Source organism: Aspergillus mulundensis (assembly GCF_003369625.1).
Source record: "Aspergillus mulundensis strain DSM 5745 chromosome Unknown scaffold_14, whole genome shotgun sequence".
Taxonomy (NCBI): Eukaryota; Fungi; Ascomycota; class Eurotiomycetes; order Eurotiales; family Aspergillaceae; genus Aspergillus; species Aspergillus mulundensis.
The window spans coordinates 688,222-703,722 of NW_020797902.1; the positions used below are offsets into that span (position 1 = coordinate 688,222).

A 15,501-nucleotide genomic window follows, 5' to 3' on the forward strand; every position below is an offset into this window, starting at 1 on the left:
CCCATCCGAAGCCGCTTGTCCAAAGCTTGAATACCACCATGGGGATAAGTACGATACAATATCAGACTGTGGATAGACTACCCAGAACTTCCATCCACCTCCAGCACACCTGCATCCGGCCCTGCCCCTACGCTCCCTAAGCTATCATAGGGTACATTTGAAGCATGAGCCACACGTGAAGCAAGCAGTCATCCCCCCTAAGCCCCCACGCAAACAAAATACCCCAACCAGAGCGCCTTACACTCCTCCCCAACATACGGGTTCCACTCGCCAAAGTCCGCCGCGGACACTCCATACTCCTGCTCAATAGACCAGCAGCTATCGCCGCTCGCGACGAGATGCCACGCGCTGCAGGAGGAATCTGTGTCTGGCATGGGGCCCTGGTCTTCCGTCGCAACGCAGTAGTAGTACCCGGCTTGCAGGTTGGCGCAGTCCGAGCCCACGGCTGGGTTCCAGTCGTAGAAGAGGCTGGTTCCGGCTAGGTAGCTGTATTTTTCGTTTGTGATGCTCCAGCAGCTGTCGCCGGAGACGGCCTTGTAGTATGTTGTGCAGGAGGGGGTGAGGCCGGATTGGGTAGGGGAGGGGGCTGTTGCTGTTCCTGTTCCTGTGGTGGTGCTGGCGGTGGTGGAGGGTGATTTTGTTGTTGTTGTGGCCGTGGAGGTGGAGGTGGAGGTGGTGCCTTTGTGTAGAGATTGTCGTTAGAACACTGGAAGACAGGGAGAGTGAAATCGATGGATGCATGGACATACCAGCAACCCCAACACAGACATAATAGCCCGCCTGGAGACCAGAGCACGACGACCCCACCGCCGGATTCCACGCGTAGAAACTGGACAGTGCAATGCTGTTATCGCTAGCTATCTCGGCGCAGGTATCGCCAGACTCAACGAAGTAGTACTCATTGCCTACAGCGCAGCAATTGCGACGGTTAGCCGGTGTGGTCAATTGCAACGCACGCGTACCTGGTGCGGTGTCATGTCAGGTGGCGCGGCTGGGCAGGGACATACAGTTGGAGGCGAGGCCGGTTTGCTGCGGCTCGTAGGGGCTTGTGGAGGTTGGCACTGCTGTGCTTGACTCCTTGGTTGTCGTAGTCAGGGTGGTAGATGTTGCAGAGGGCTCGGATGATCCGGTGACGCCAACGCAGACGTAGTACCCTGCCTGCAGGCCCGAGCAGTCGTCTTGGACGGCGCTGTATCCGAGTACAGCCGGGTCAGTATGCAGCACTTCCTTGCGTACTTTGTTAAAAGAAAGCGAGGGACACTTACGGATTCCACGCGTAGAACTGCGGCAAGGTGAAGTTCGCGAAGGAGTCCACGATGCCCTGGCAGTAGTCGCCCTTTTCCACATAGTAGTAGGCGTTGCAGGAGGAGATCAGCCCGGTCTGTGTAGGGGATGGGCTGCTTGCAGATGACGTTGTCGTAGCCGATGCTGTGGCTGTGGTCGACGTCGAGGCCGCTGTTGTAGTGGTCACTGTCGCTGTTGTCTTGGACGTAGTGCTAGTTGTTGTGATGGGCTTGACTGCGTCTGTCGACTCGACGCAATAGCTCCATCCTTCGTTCAGAGTACATTCGGTTGAGGACAGGGAGGGGTTCTATGCTCATGGCAAGGGTGTCTCATTAGTATTCGGTTCATATTGTAGGTTCTTGGTGGCAGTAAACCCAAGGAGTAGCTTCAACGTACCCAAGACACAAGCTGCGCAATTGTAAGCCCATAGTAGCTCTCAAGGTCGGCGCAGGTATCGCTAGACGAGATAGAGTTCGCCCAGTATGTGCAGGCCGTGCTCACATCGGGGTCAGTCTCACCCGTCGCAAAGTCGCCGTTGGAGAAACGTTTTGAGAGGGGGGTTGCAGTCGAAAGCTCGAGGCCTAGGAGGGCAAGTCCTAACCTTTGAGGGGTGGAGTAAAGCATGGCAAAAGAGATCTAGTCGACTTAGCCGGGGTCGGTCGTTGTCTGTCTCAACTCGCAGACTTAGACTGGCATTGCGCCGTATTATATGCAAGTTCAAGGAGATTTAGGAACTACCGGTTTGCCGGAGAAGTAGATGGACTAGACACGCTCTGGCTCTTGACGCAATCTCCAATTTTTGTCTCCAGCATTAGATGCAACCCTACACGGCACCTTGTGCACTCTTCTTGCCATCTAATGCAGTGGGTCAGGCCATATGGTGGCGAAATGAGGTAGCGAGAAAATTCTCTTCGCAGGCTAGTTTGCAAATACCATGATGGGTGTATTGCACAATGACTCGGTGTAGAGAGACTTACTGCTGGCATCAAGCTCTTACCGAGGTAGGTACAGTCGTGCGCTCGGAGATGCCGTCAGGATTACAACGGGGTTCTCACCGGATATCTGTACACCATCTACCGTGCCTCAGTTGCCGATGCATGCATTACCACCAACGTGGAGTACAGCGGCAGGAACAAGGGTGGCCATCAAACCAAGCTCCACACATTCCACACTACTGCACCCCTGGGCAAAGGGTACAGCTAGGCCGGTAGCACCGGACGACTGCCTCAAGACAGCATAGCCTCGCCTGGGGCTGCCGCACTCCGCCAGAATATACGAACGCTAGTAGGCCTCGGAAAGCGAGCGTTTTCATTGGAGCAGACGGACCGGGCCGGCCGAATACCGTACCGCCCGTAACCCTAAGTTGATCTATAAAGCCGATCTCGGAGCCTCCAGGGGAGGTATGCATTTGCCTTTCGCGGTTAGATATTGGGCTTGTCATTGGGTGATTTTAGGCATTGGGCTCACCGGGGAAATCCAGGTAAGGTTGCAGGGTGAGTGCGGAAGCAGCACTGGAGGCATGATATCTAGCACCTTGGACCTGGTCGTGGTGTCCACAGTCCGACCATTCACGGCCAGTTGATATGTCTAGGAACCTGGGGTGCCTCTTCTGCCTCTGTGATGTCCTGCAGAGTCCACATGTGATGCTCCCATACTTTCCCAGGCGGTAAAACTCATTACAAATTATGAATACCTGGCACAGTAAATCGTTTCACTGCTCGATTGGTCCACTAGAGGTGTTGAAGAGAAGTCTGGCATCCCAATTGAAGTGGATTGTACTAGAAGTACCTAGGTTCCTCGCCGCTGCATACCATCCAGCCATGCCACGTCCTTCTCCCCCTCAAGCCCATACCCAACCAACTGCCCAAGCTCGAACATCCTCCTACAGCCTAATAATCGAAATGGGCCCCCGTGAATGTGCCGGACTTGTCCACGCCCGTACAGACGCCCTCATCCCACACGCACGCGTCGTAGTACATAGCTTCATCTAGTCAGCAAATCGCTCGCGGCGCAGAACCAAGGAAGGACAAACCTAGAGCAAACAGGCCATATGAATCTGGTTATGGTTAGCGGGGTGTTCAAGAAACTAAAGTAAAGAGCCAAACCACATACCAGCGTTCGTTATGGCAGCCGCAGGGTCAAAGAATGCCAGCCCCCTGACATTGTCGAACCCGTACGCCTGCACCTCCTTCTCATTCCCGTCTTCGTCTGTCACGGGAAACGTCTCGTCACCTGAGGTGAAAAGGGTGAAGTTGTCAGTATATATCGCACCATTGCACTGGCTGGGTGGAATGCAGGGCAAGCTCACGGGTCTTCTTGTCCTGCCCGTGTATCGCCTTCGAGTGGGTGAGTTCATGCAGGATGATTTCCGCCCCGGCCTTGCGCTTCAGCGCGTTCAGCTTCTTGGCCTTCAGGGCGCTCTGCGAGTTCGCGGTGGACGTGAGCGTTGTCTCGCCCCAGCGCGAGAGCGCCGACGGACAGAGCGTCATCTCCTGCATGGCCGTTACGTCGTTGTAGAAGGTCCATGCGCTGACCTTTGTCGAGTCCTGGCACATGCTGGATGCGGTGCTGACTTTGACCGTGCCTGCTGAGTCTGTGGTTCGGCTGTCTTTGAAGACGCCTGGTGGCTGTAAGCGGGATCATAGGATGGAATATCGTGAAATAGAAGGGGTATGTTGTAGGGCAAGGCAGGACAGCTGGAGAGACGTACGGTATTTGATGGTGTTGCCTGCTTCGTCTTTGCCTTCTTTCTCCTCGGGGTCTGTGAGGAATGTGTCCTGGCAGTTGACTTTGATTTTCCAGCTGCTTTTGTTCATGGCGCTGACTATAGCGCTGAGTCTTCCTGTATGGGGTGAGCCTTCGCTACTAGAGGCTGTGATGGAGGAAATGGATATATTCTCTCATTTAAACAATAGTGACGGCACTTACCTCTCACGTACTTCATATCACTGATTGCTTCCGCAATTGTTATCAGCAACTGGTCGCCTACTCCAGCCGGTGCGTCCTCTGTGAGGATGATGGTGCCGAAGAAGGAGTTCCACGACATCAGGGTCGCGGTCACCGACGCCGACTTTGTTCCCCAGTTTGCTGGCTGTTCCTTGGCCTCGAGCGTCTTTCTCAGCTCGAGGATCCTGGACATTGCTGTTCTGGCCTGTGGATGCCGTGATGTTAGTGATGTGATCGGTGTTCCTGGGCAGGGGTCATGCTAGAGTTTTGGCATCGTCAAGTCCATATTTGATGTAGTTCTTCTGTGCGTCAGTGCACTCCGAGTCCCAGACAATGCTCGTATAGCCGGAGTGAGTGGCCAGGGCTCTTGCGAACAGCTGGTGCGTTTCTTGCAGCGAGTCGTTGGTGGGGATGTTTCCAAGATCCAGAGGACTTGGATGGGCATCGAGAGGGAATGAAGCAGCAAAAGGCGTAAAGACCACGAGAAGCAGGGGCTGGATGTAGCCAGCCCATTGAAGAAGTGTCCTCATTTTCTAAAGCAGTGAGAAACCGCAGCAGGTAGCCAAAAGTCTTGAGCGGACGGTCAGTGGTGAAGTGCTGCCGTCGTATCCTCTTAAGGACCTCAGCTCCAGCGAAAGGGTCCCCTTCGGTGGTCAAAAAACGACTCGTCTCATTGAGGATTGAAGCCCCGATTTCCAAGACCGTCTCCTCAAAGACCTTGTAATACAATTGAATTCTTTGCAACCCGGGCGAAACGCCGACTGCGTACTGTGTTGGCCATGGATGGGCTTCCTGAATCCCACTAACGGGGTACATCGAGCAATGCAATCTCCGATGGCATCCGTAATGCAGGAACCCAGCGAAGGAATATGCAGGTCGAGAGCTCATGCCTATTGTAGACTTGTGCCGGCGCAGGCCAGGATCACAAGCGAGCATGAGATAGTCCCCCGGAATTGGACATCGGGATTATGCACGGCTGATAAGACAATGTGCCAAGAATGCTTCCTTTTCTCAAGAAGCCTGGGCTCCGGTCTTGTTGCGCCAGTCATCTTGGCCTAAACGTGTCTGTTAGATTGGCTCACATGCACATGCACGGCCTCGCATTTGCCTGAATAGGAAAGAGATCCACCATGCCCTGGTGTCCACCCGTGCCCGAGCACCCTTGGACCCTTGGCGAGCACCGGCGTGGGATGGACTTGGAGGTGGCTGAACCTGGACCTGCGCTAGACCAGCGCTAAGTGGAAGAACCCCCGGTCGATGCAGTAGTTCCTGGACTACGATCCGCGCACGCTCGAATAGGCAGGAGATCGGGATCGGGTTCACTCCAGTCGACTCTCCGGGTCCTCTGTCTCTCACAATCATGCGACCCTCGTCTCCGGCATCGGCACATCACCAACCTGTGGCACTTAGCATGCCTCAGATTGCGTAGCTCACGTTGAGTCCTCCACTGCCGATGCACCGTGCCTCGTGCAGCAATCTCGTCTAGGCGAAGTCACAATTCGCCTCGCTGATATACAAGGATGCACAGTGGGCATCGAGTTAATCTCCCACCCGGCCCTCTTGCCCTTCCTGAACCGGCCGCAGCATCCGTACAGTGCAGCCACTAGCCCTAGGTGAATTTGCAGTACCAAATACGATACCCAGTCTACGCAGCTTCCAGCCAGACCAATGCCATTAACGGGCCGAACAGAAGCGCCCAGTATATAAGTAGAGATGTAGCACCCTCCCACGTCCCGTAAGTCAAGCAACATTTCTTCTGCTGGGCGTGGACAGATTCCACACAAGGCAAACATGAAGGTGCCCTCAGGACCACGATTCCTGCTGCTCCTGGCATCCTTGACCCGGTTCCAGCCAGTGCACGCGGAGCTGGGCTCATGCTCCGAGAAAGAAGAGTGTGACTCTGGCTGCTGCTCGTCCGAGGGCTACTGCGGCTTTGGGCCAGATTTCTGCGGCGACAATTGCATCTCGAACTGCGATGCTGTGGCTGAATGTGGCGGTATGTTCGACGCACTATCAAGGCATACCTGCTAACCATTTCTCCTAGAGTACGCTGAGACCGCGGGGACGGAATGCCCGCTGAACGTCTGCTGCTCGCAATACGGGTGTGCATCCCTCACCTCAAGACCGTGTGCTGCCAGTGCTGACAACGCTTCAGGTTCTGCGGCACAACCGAGGACTTCTGCGGGACTGGGTGCCAGAGTGGCTGTGATGCGGTCAACCAGCCGTCTTGCTCGGGCTCTTCCAGTGAGGCAGTCTACCTGGGCTACTATGAGGGATGGAACCCTGACCGGCCCTGTGACGTTGTGCTGCCGGAGAATATCAATGTTGCCCCATGGACAGTACGTCTTTCATGAAGGAGCGCCACTAGCTGGCTCAACTCCCTGTCTCACCCCAGCCATATGCCATGGCTCGAGCTAACACAGCCAGCACCTATACTACTCGTTCGCCGGCATCGACTCCAGCGACTTCACAATCACCACCACAAACGCTAACGACAAGGAGTACATGTCGAAGTTTACGGCACTCAAGGAGAAAAAGGCCACGCTTAAAACTTACATCGCCGTCGGAGGGTGGGATGTGGGTGGCAAGGTGTTTTCAGACATGACGCGCTTCCCTGGGACCCGGTCAGCGTTTATTGAGTCTGCAGTTGCCCTGATGGAGGAGTACGGGTTTGACGGCATCGACATTGACTGGGAGTATCCGGCTGCCGAAGACCGCGGTGGTGCTGCCAGAGATACGGCCAACCTGGTTACCTTTCTGAAGGAGCTCAAGGAGGCAACCGGGACCAAATACGGGATCACCTGTACCCTGCCGTCGTCTTACTGTATGCTCTATCGCTCATTGGTGTTCTATTCTAACTAAACAACGCAGGGTACCTGAAGGGCTTCGACCTGGCCGGGATGCAGGACTACGTCGACTATTTCAATTTCATGTCGTATGACATCCACGGGACGTGGGATGGGAATAGCGAGTGGACGAGCTCGGTCATCAATCCCCACACGAACCTCACTGGTATGTTCAGCCCATTTGCACCAGATGAACACGGTAGTACAGGCTGACAGAATAGAAATCTCCGCGGGCCTGGATCTGCTCTGGCGCAACGGCATCGAGCCCAGCAAGGTCCTGCTCGGTCTGGGCTTCTACGGCCGCTCGTTCACCCTCGCCGACTCGACGTGCAGCGTTCCAGGCTGCGACTTCGACACCAGCAGTGGGGATAGCGGGGGCGCGCGCGCCGGCGAGTGCACCGGCACCAGCGGGATCCTGTCGGACTACGAGATTGCCCGCATCATTGAGGACTATTCTGTCAACGCGGAGTACGACGAGACGGCGGGTGTGAACTGGATGACCTGGAGTGGGGATCAATGGTGAGATCCAAACCTGTGCGGACGTGGGTGTCAGTCTAACCAAGATATTACCTGCAGGGTCTCCTACGACGACGGCCGCACGCTGAAGCAGAAGGCGGATTTCGCGAACTCCCTGTGCCTGGGCGGGCTGTTCAGCTGGGCCCTGGACATGGGCGGGCCAGGATCTCTCAAGAACCCGAATAGCCTGACTGCGGACTCGGGGATGGGCGGCGCAGACTCGGACGGGGGCAGCGATGGCACGGGGATCCTGTACGTCGGGCAGGAAGTCCTCGGCGACTCGCCCACCGTCACGGCCATTGCGCCCGTCAGTGTCATCCTTCCCAAGTCAGTGCTCGAGACGCCCACAACCATCAGCCTGGGCGGGTATCCGACCTCGCTGGAGGTGGCGTGGAGCACGACCAAGACGGTGACCAGCGGGAGTATCACGACTGTCACCTCGACCCTCACGCGGTATATCATGGCCACGACCATCCCGCTGGATCCAATCACCACGAGCCTGATCAACTACTACAACTGGAACATCAGCGACGTGGTGACGGCCAGTGCCACGGCGCTTATCCCCAGCATCGAAATCCAGCCCGTTACCTTGACGGACGATCCGAACCCGCTGAACGAGTCGGGCGTCACACATCCCCCAGTCACACGCACCGTGAGCATTCCTCCATGGCCGTGGACCACGGACGGCACCGAGTATCCCACCATCACCTTTACCCAGGGTATGTCCGCACGTCCAATCCTAGGGACTCTGAGCCTCCACTAACAATCCCAGGCGACCCAGCCGGCCCAACATGCACCGCCAACTGCGGCCACAAATGCTACTCCTTCTGCGACGGCCCCTGCCTCTCCGACTGCGGCAGCGAGAGCTCCTCCAGCTTCATCGACCCGCTGGACGACGACCCCCCGGCCGTCAGCAAATGCGCAGGCCCCGGCTGCGTCAACGGCAAGTGCGCAGGCAGCGGACTGTGCATTGAGAAGGGGTGCACCGGCAGCGACTGCAGCGATCGGGTCTGCGTGGGCGACGACTGCATCCCGACGGCCTGCACGGGCGCAGACTGCGAGGACGGCCACTGCGCTGGCGATGACTGTCAAGACCACGGCTGTATCGGGGATGACTGCGGCGACAGCGATGACAGTGACGATGATAGTGACAATGACGATGACGACGACGACAACGACAACGACGACGACAGCGGAAGCAGCGACGGCACAGGCCACTGCTTCGGCCTCGACTGCCTCTCCTGGGGGTGTATCGGACTGGACTGCCTCCGGGGCTCGAGCTCCAGCGGCGGCGGCACCGACGGCTCAACACCAAAGCCCTACATCTGCACAGGGAACAACTGCCGGATCGTAACGTGCTCCGGAGACGGATGCGACAACGGCGTGTGCACAGGCGACGGGTGCACATCCGAAGACACAGACTGCGAGGCGGAAGAGGCAGACTCCTGCACGGCGTATATCTCCAGCACGCTGGTGACGCCGGTCTCCACGTACTCGACGACGACCGTGACAAGCCGGTGCGAGACTATAACGGCGTGCTCGGCGCGCGCGACGACCAGCACGAGCACGCTGGATGAAGACGGGCTCGAGGAGGGCACGATCTCCTTCATTGAGACGGACACGGACTACGCGAACCCGTCGCTGTCGTCGCGGATCGAGTCCGCCATGAGCAGCTACTACGAGGCTCTCACGTCTACGACGACGACAACAACGACGAAACGACGACCAAGACGGCGACGTCCACGTCCTCCACGGCACCCGCGGCCACGGAGACAGGGTACGACTGCAAGGGCTCAATACGGTGCGGGACGTTCGCGGACCTGCACAGCTTCTGCGACATGGCCAAGGCCTTCCTCACGGAGTCGACGGTGTACGGGTGCGTTCTCTTCCCTATTCCCTCCCTCCCTACGCCAGCATCTCTAACAGGCCCAGCACGACCGACGAAGACGAGAACTCCGGGACGTGCTACACGGACGGCATGAACGCGGGCTTCGGGTGCGGCGTGTTCGTCGAGGGCGACGACTGCCAGATGACGGGCGACGAGATGGCCGCGTGCGTTTCCCTTCCCTTCCCTCCCTTTCTCCTGGATATACTAAGGTAATACTAACGGTACGTGCAGCGCCTACGACCACACCTTCCAGGAATCAGGCGGCGGGTGCGAGATCTGCGGGCATGCGTTGTTTGCCGACGGGTGCAAGGTCACGATCAACTATGTGAGCGGCTGCCAGTCGTCTAATGGGCCGCTGCAGGGGTATGTTGGGAACGTGTCGGATTCGGGGTCTTCGGTGGTGGGATCGAGCTCGAGCTCGAGCTCTGTGGCTGTCTCTACGCCTGTTGGGGTTTCGACGCCGTTGTACCGGGTGTAAAAGGCCGGTCTTCCGTGGTGAGGGCTATGTAGTGTAGTGGACCAGTAGCTGGATCTTGCAATAACAGGATTGCGTAAATCCGATATCGCGTCCCCGGTGCGTATGGAGGAGGTAGGGTTAGGGTTACATGGGATGTATCAAGGTATATAAAGCTCTCCTCCCCCCTCCAGATCAACGTTCCTCCATTCCTCAAGTCTCCCACTCTTAGTTGCCAAGATGCTCTCCCCCTGGACTCTTCTCATCCTCGCCCTCTGCACCCTCCTGAACCTGCACCTAGCAAGCTCAAAGCCCACACGAGCACGCCCCCGTCCACCTCCCGAAAAGCTCACCGAACTCCGCGCCCACCGTGCCCTGCGCCCCCTACGCACCCTCAACCGGACCTCCCTCTCATCCCGCACCACCCAAGAAGAGAAAGAAGTCCAATACAGCACCAACTGGGCCGGCGCAGTCCTCGACCCTTTACCAAACAGCACATACGCCTTCGTCTCGGCAACCATCACCGTCCCCACGCCAACGCCCACGTCCTCGTCAGATTCAGATTCAGATTCAGACTCAGCCTCCACCTACCAAGCGGCCTCCGCGTGGCTCGGCATCGACGGCGCAACTTACGCCACCGCAATCCTGCAAACGGGGATCGACATCTACGTGATCGACGGAGAAGGCTACACGGACGCGTGGTACGAATGGTACCCGGATTTCGCGCGGTACTTTGACGAGTTTGCCGTGTTGCCGGGGGATGTGCTTGTTGCTTCGGTGAACGCGTCTTTTACTCCGGATGCCAACGGTCGCAGTGGCGGTGCGGACCACGGCGTCTGTATCATGGAGAACCTGACGAGTGGGGAGAGTGTTACGACGACGGTCTCTGCGCCCAAGAGCACGGCGACCCTGGCTGGGCTCAATGCGGAGTGGGTTGTGGAGGATTATAGTAGTGGCGGGGAGGCGGTGCCGTTTGTGGGGTTTGGGGAGGTGCGGTTTGAGGGTTGTGCTGCGGGACTTGGGGATGGGAGGGAGGTTGGGTTGGATGGGGAGCAGATGGAGGTGTATGAGCTGGTGCTTGGGGGCGTTGTTGCGGCGGGCGTGGAGGTTGGTGGGGATGGGGTTGTGGTTACGAGGGAGGGGGTGTAGGTCAGATCCTGTATACTCACTATCTAGGAACTATGCAACAGTGAACTACCATCCAGGCTTGGGTCCACAGTGCTGCACTCTCCGGTATTTAATCTTGGCTTTCGTGTAGAATGTCCAGCATCTCCGCGTCCTGTCTATACAAGGTTAGGGTTCCATCGGAGATCCCCGAAGCAGGGAAACCCCGGACTGATAAGCAGCTTATCATAGTCTTTGTATCATGCATTATCAAATCCTGGGGAACAAAGGTAGATAACATCTGGTATATATAAGTAGGACTGTTCACGCTACGCTCCCTCCCTTCCCAAGCCCCTGTCACCCCAGAACCGCACCAAGCAGCCCTAACCACCATCCATCATCCATCAGAGCCAGCCCAGCATGACGGACCCCCTAACCCTACACCCGCCAACAACCCTCCTCTCCGCCCTTTGCGCCTGCATCAAAACCGAAATCCACCCGCTCTCCGCCGCCGCCGTCGCCCAAGGCTCCAAGCTCTTCGGCGCCGCCATCCTCCGCAAATCCAACCTCTCAACTATAATCGCGCACACAAACCAAGAAGGCACGTCGCCCCTCTGGCACGGCGAAACCTGGACAATCACGCAGTTCTTCGCGATCCCAGAGACCAAGCGGCCGCATGTCAGCGAGTGCATCTTCCTAACGACGCACGAGCCCTGCTCGCTCTGTCTCTCGGCGATCCTGTGGGCGGGGTTCGACAACTTCGTGTACATGTATACGTACGAGGAGACGCATGCTGTGTTTGAGTGCCACGGGGACCTGGATATCTTCAACGAGGTGTTTCATGTGGCTGAGGGGGACGCAAGGCAGGCGAGTTTGGATGGGAGGGAGAAGCAGGTGAGGCCGCAGTATAAGTTGCGGAGTGGGCGGTTGGTGGCGACGAGTTTTGCGGAGCTGTTGGCTGCGATTGAGGATGGTAACGTCCAGAAGGAGTATGTGGGATTGGTGGAGGGGGTCAAGAGGAGTTATGGGCGGCTTTCGGAGGCGTATAGGCGGAATATGGGGGTGGAGTGAGAGATGTCCATTAGGATGGTATCAACTACCTTAACAGCCCATGAAGGGTATCCGTAAAAAGAAACATTTGCATGTCTATGCTGATATCTTCTTATCGAGCCGATTGATCTGATGTTGAGTGGTGACTCTGCCCTAAATACAATGGGATCTATAACCCAGGACTGTGCGTCCTCTTGCTGGTTGTATCACCCACAACCTTCATCCCAGAGCCAACAGCTCACTCAGGGTGCAGTCGAGGATCGAAAGGCTCCAGGCTAGGCTACCCAGGCCATACGCCACCAGTCTACTTATTCAACCTCGACGCCCGCTCAGCACTCCTCCAATACGCACAAGCCTCCGCCCTAACATCATCAACCTCAGCCCTCGTCCCATTCCCAGGCCTCACCACCAACTGCGTCTTCCTATCCGGCCGATACCCCGGCCACTCTGGAGCCCCGGGGTATCTAAAGGTATTCGGATCCCCCGACACCACGAAACTCGCCAGATACGCATGGTACACGTGGCTGATTTCCGGATATTGCGTGCTCGGCTCGTCCCATGTGTACTTTGTATCCGCTGTATGCGGGATCCCCTGCCAGGCGGGAAAAGAGTTATTCGTGTCGAAGCGCAGTTTCCATGTCGGGACGTTCGCGGCCGAGGCGCGGGTCGCTGTTTCCTGGCTTGGACAGATGTACGCGTAGTCAGACCATGTGGTTGCGAGGCGGTTGTACTGCGTGCTGTTGGGGGAGTTTGTGTACGGCGAGTCTTCGTTCGTGACTGGATCGGGATAGAGCGCTTCCAAGAGCGCCAGGTCGGTAGCGTTAAGTGCAGGCGAGATATTGTGCATATAGCCCAGAAACTCCCCGTTTGTTTGCAGATCGCCGGGGACATAGAACTTCCCTTCGTTGGTGGTGCTGGATGTGATCGTGGGGACGTGGAAGAATGTCCCGTCCATGCCGGACTCGGATCCGAATTTCTCAAGCAGCGGGCCGCCCTGCGCTGGCTGGAACGGCCAGGTTAGTGCGCGGTTGGAGTTGTCGTAGATGGATGTACTGACTGTGCGGATTTGGTTGATGTCGGCGTTTCGGAGGCATGCTAGGGCTGCTTTGTTGTCGCCGTCCACTGGACAGCCCAGGTAGCTCATGTACTCTGCGAATTGGTCTTGGTAGAGCGGGTACGAGGCGTTGGGGAACGCGCGTGCCGTCACGGCGCCGGACTGGTGGATTGCGCGTGCAAACAGGGGCTTTCCCCTGTCAGGGCCGTAGTTGTGGAAGTAGTGGATGCCGACGGAGTGTCCGCCTGCAGAGCGGCCGCCGATGGTCACGGCGTCAGGATCTCCCCCGAAGGAGGCGATGTGCTTCTGCACGAAGCGCAGGAAGAGATGCTGGTCTCGCATCCCGAGATTCAGGAGTCCTTCTTCCTCGAAGAGCGTGGAGGGGAGGAAACCCAGCGAGTTGATGCGGTAGTGGAAGTTCACCACGACAATCGGTTCAGACGAAGAAGCCGCGAATGAAGCGCCGTCAAAGCTCTTCCAGCTGCCGATGTTGAAGGAGCCCCCGTGGATCCAGACGAGGACGGGCAGTTTCTTGCTCAGTGGGACGCCCTTTGTGCGGAAGACGTTGAAGTTGAGACAGGCTTCGCTTTGGGATGCGATGTCGAACATTGTCCCGTCTTGAATGCAGCCCTTGCCGTAGGTATCGGCTTTCTTGATGCCTTTGAAGGGTTCAGGCCAGGTCGAAGGCGTGAAGCGCCGGTCTCCATCTGGCTGCGTTGCGTAGTCCATGCCCAGCCAGGCATCCACGGGCGCTGGCAGGGTCTCGTTGCTGAGGGTTGAGGAAATTGTTGTCCCGCAGAAGGAGCCGTAGCCGTTAAGGGTTACGGAGTGGTGGCATGACGGTGAGGCCAGGGACAGGCTTGAGACTGTCTGGCTTGCTGCCAGGGCAGCTATCCAGCTGGACGTGGACAAATGCATGTTCAACCAAGAGGGGATATGAGATGTGAGCACCACATAAAGAGCAGAAATGAGCGATACCATGCTTAAATATTGCAGTTTCACTGCTGCAGTGTTGATATGACTTGAGCCCCTCAGGCACTGTACTCCAACATGTCAGAGCGGAGGACTGGTAGGCCGTAGAAGCCGCCAGAAGCCTCTAGCCTAAATTGGCTTTGTTTCCTGCGCTTATTTTAAAAAGGCTAGCGTTGTTATATATTACTTTTTTTATTAAAAATTTTATATATAAATTATTTTTTAGCTAGATTTACTTATTATTTTATAATATTATTATTTATTTTATAATATTTTTATTTTATTTTTATAAATAGCTTTTTTAACTTATTTAATAGGTTATAAGCCCCTAATTTTTTTAAAATTTTATTTATAAATATTACTTATTATTATTTATTTTATATTTAAAAATTTATATATAATTAATTAAGATAGTAACGCTGGAAGCCCTAAAGTTTAATTAATTAATTTTAATTAATATTTATAAATACCTTTACTTTTAATATATTAAAAGGCTTTATAATACTTAATATAACTTTTACACCTATTATAAAAATAATATTTATTTTTATTATTATAATAAATTAAGTAATAAATTTACTAAAAAAAGCCTTTATACTTAATATAATAAATAAAAAACTAAAAGGTAGGGAAGATTATAATATATAAACTTAGTTAATAAGCCTAAAATTAAACCTATATAATTTTAAGGTACTTATTAAAAAAAATATACTATACCTAATATTAATATTAATATTATATTAAAAATAAGTAATTATATTAAAAAAGGTTTGGATATAGCTTGTAAAAAGTTTAATAAATAATATTATATAAATAATATATATAAATTTAAAAAAGGCGTTATATATAAATAAGTTTTATATTAAAATTAACTAGGTTTTTAATAAAAATAAATATATAATAGCTTATATAATTAAAAAAAAAGCTATTATTATTAACCAGGCTAGCTATAGTATAGTTTAGGAGTTTATTAAAGTATTTTATAAAAAGTATAAATTTAGTAATAAATTTAATATAATTATTACTTTATACTAGTAATTTTTTTTACTTTTAAAAAAACTACGGGTAAAGATACCTTTATATTATAAAATAAAATATATTTTAACACCTGCAAGTGCTATTAAAAAAATAATTATAGTATAATTTTAAAAGGTTTATTATAAAGTTTTAGATAAAGCAAAAGTTAAGACCTTTATTTAAGTAATAATATTAAAAAATAATAATAATAATAGTAATAAAAATAAAAGTAAGAATAAAAATAATAGTTTTAATTTTAAAAATAAAGATTAAAACGTATCTTGTTAAGGTACTTTAAAAAAAAGGGTGTTTAATAAGTAATAATAAAAAAAAGGATAGCTTTAAAAAAAAAATTACTAAAAAATATATA

At 53.7% G+C, this 15,501-nt stretch overlaps 6 protein-coding genes across 6 annotated transcripts; 3 read left to right on the plus strand and 3 right to left on the minus strand.

Annotated features, from left to right (window-relative positions):
• Positions 1-197: 197 nt before the first annotated feature.
• DSM5745_10189 (putative LysM domain protein) lies at positions 198-1,908 on the minus strand (the record flags this gene model as incomplete). Its single annotated transcript, XM_026752205.1, has 5 exons — positions 198-679; positions 750-962; positions 1,008-1,189; positions 1,266-1,591; positions 1,681-1,908. 5 exons carry the CDS (start codon positions 1,906-1,908, stop codon positions 198-200), a joined length of 1,431 nt encoding a protein of 476 aa, XP_026599267.1.
• Positions 1,909-3,173: 1,265 nt separating this feature from the next.
• Positions 3,174-4,423, minus strand: DSM5745_10190 (uncharacterized protein; the record flags this gene model as incomplete). The annotated part of the gene is made up of 6 exons (XM_026752206.1): positions 3,174-3,271; positions 3,317-3,340; positions 3,397-3,516; positions 3,593-3,904; positions 3,995-4,126; positions 4,213-4,423. 6 exons carry the CDS (start codon positions 4,421-4,423, stop codon positions 3,174-3,176), a joined length of 897 nt encoding a protein of 298 aa, XP_026599268.1.
• A 1,598-nt stretch (positions 4,424-6,021) lies between these two features.
• DSM5745_10191 (Bacteriodes thetaiotaomicron symbiotic chitinase) lies at positions 6,022-9,958 on the plus strand (the record flags this gene model as incomplete). The annotated part of the gene is made up of 11 exons (XM_026752207.1): positions 6,022-6,226; positions 6,275-6,332; positions 6,386-6,569; positions 6,658-7,054; positions 7,102-7,242; positions 7,298-7,595; positions 7,653-8,311; positions 8,365-9,330; positions 9,369-9,468; positions 9,525-9,644; positions 9,712-9,958. The coding sequence occupies 11 exons, from the start codon at positions 6,022-6,024 to the stop codon at positions 9,956-9,958; spliced, it is 3,375 nt and encodes a 1,124-aa protein (XP_026599269.1).
• Positions 9,959-10,174: 216 nt separating this feature from the next.
• On the plus strand, positions 10,175-11,083 carry DSM5745_10192 (uncharacterized protein; the record flags this gene model as incomplete). Its single annotated transcript, XM_026752208.1, has 1 exon — positions 10,175-11,083. One exon carries the CDS (start codon positions 10,175-10,177, stop codon positions 11,081-11,083), a length of 909 nt encoding a protein of 302 aa, XP_026599270.1.
• Positions 11,084-11,458: 375 nt separating this feature from the next.
• Positions 11,459-12,109, plus strand: DSM5745_10193 (uncharacterized protein; the record flags this gene model as incomplete). Its single annotated transcript, XM_026752209.1, has 1 exon — positions 11,459-12,109. One exon carries the CDS (start codon positions 11,459-11,461, stop codon positions 12,107-12,109), a length of 651 nt encoding a protein of 216 aa, XP_026599271.1.
• Positions 12,110-12,392: 283 nt separating this feature from the next.
• Positions 12,393-14,060, minus strand: DSM5745_10194 (uncharacterized protein; the record flags this gene model as incomplete). The annotated part of the gene is made up of 1 exon (XM_026752210.1): positions 12,393-14,060. One exon carries the CDS (start codon positions 14,058-14,060, stop codon positions 12,393-12,395), a length of 1,668 nt encoding a protein of 555 aa, XP_026599272.1.
• Between the last annotated feature and the right edge of the window lie 1,441 nt (positions 14,061-15,501).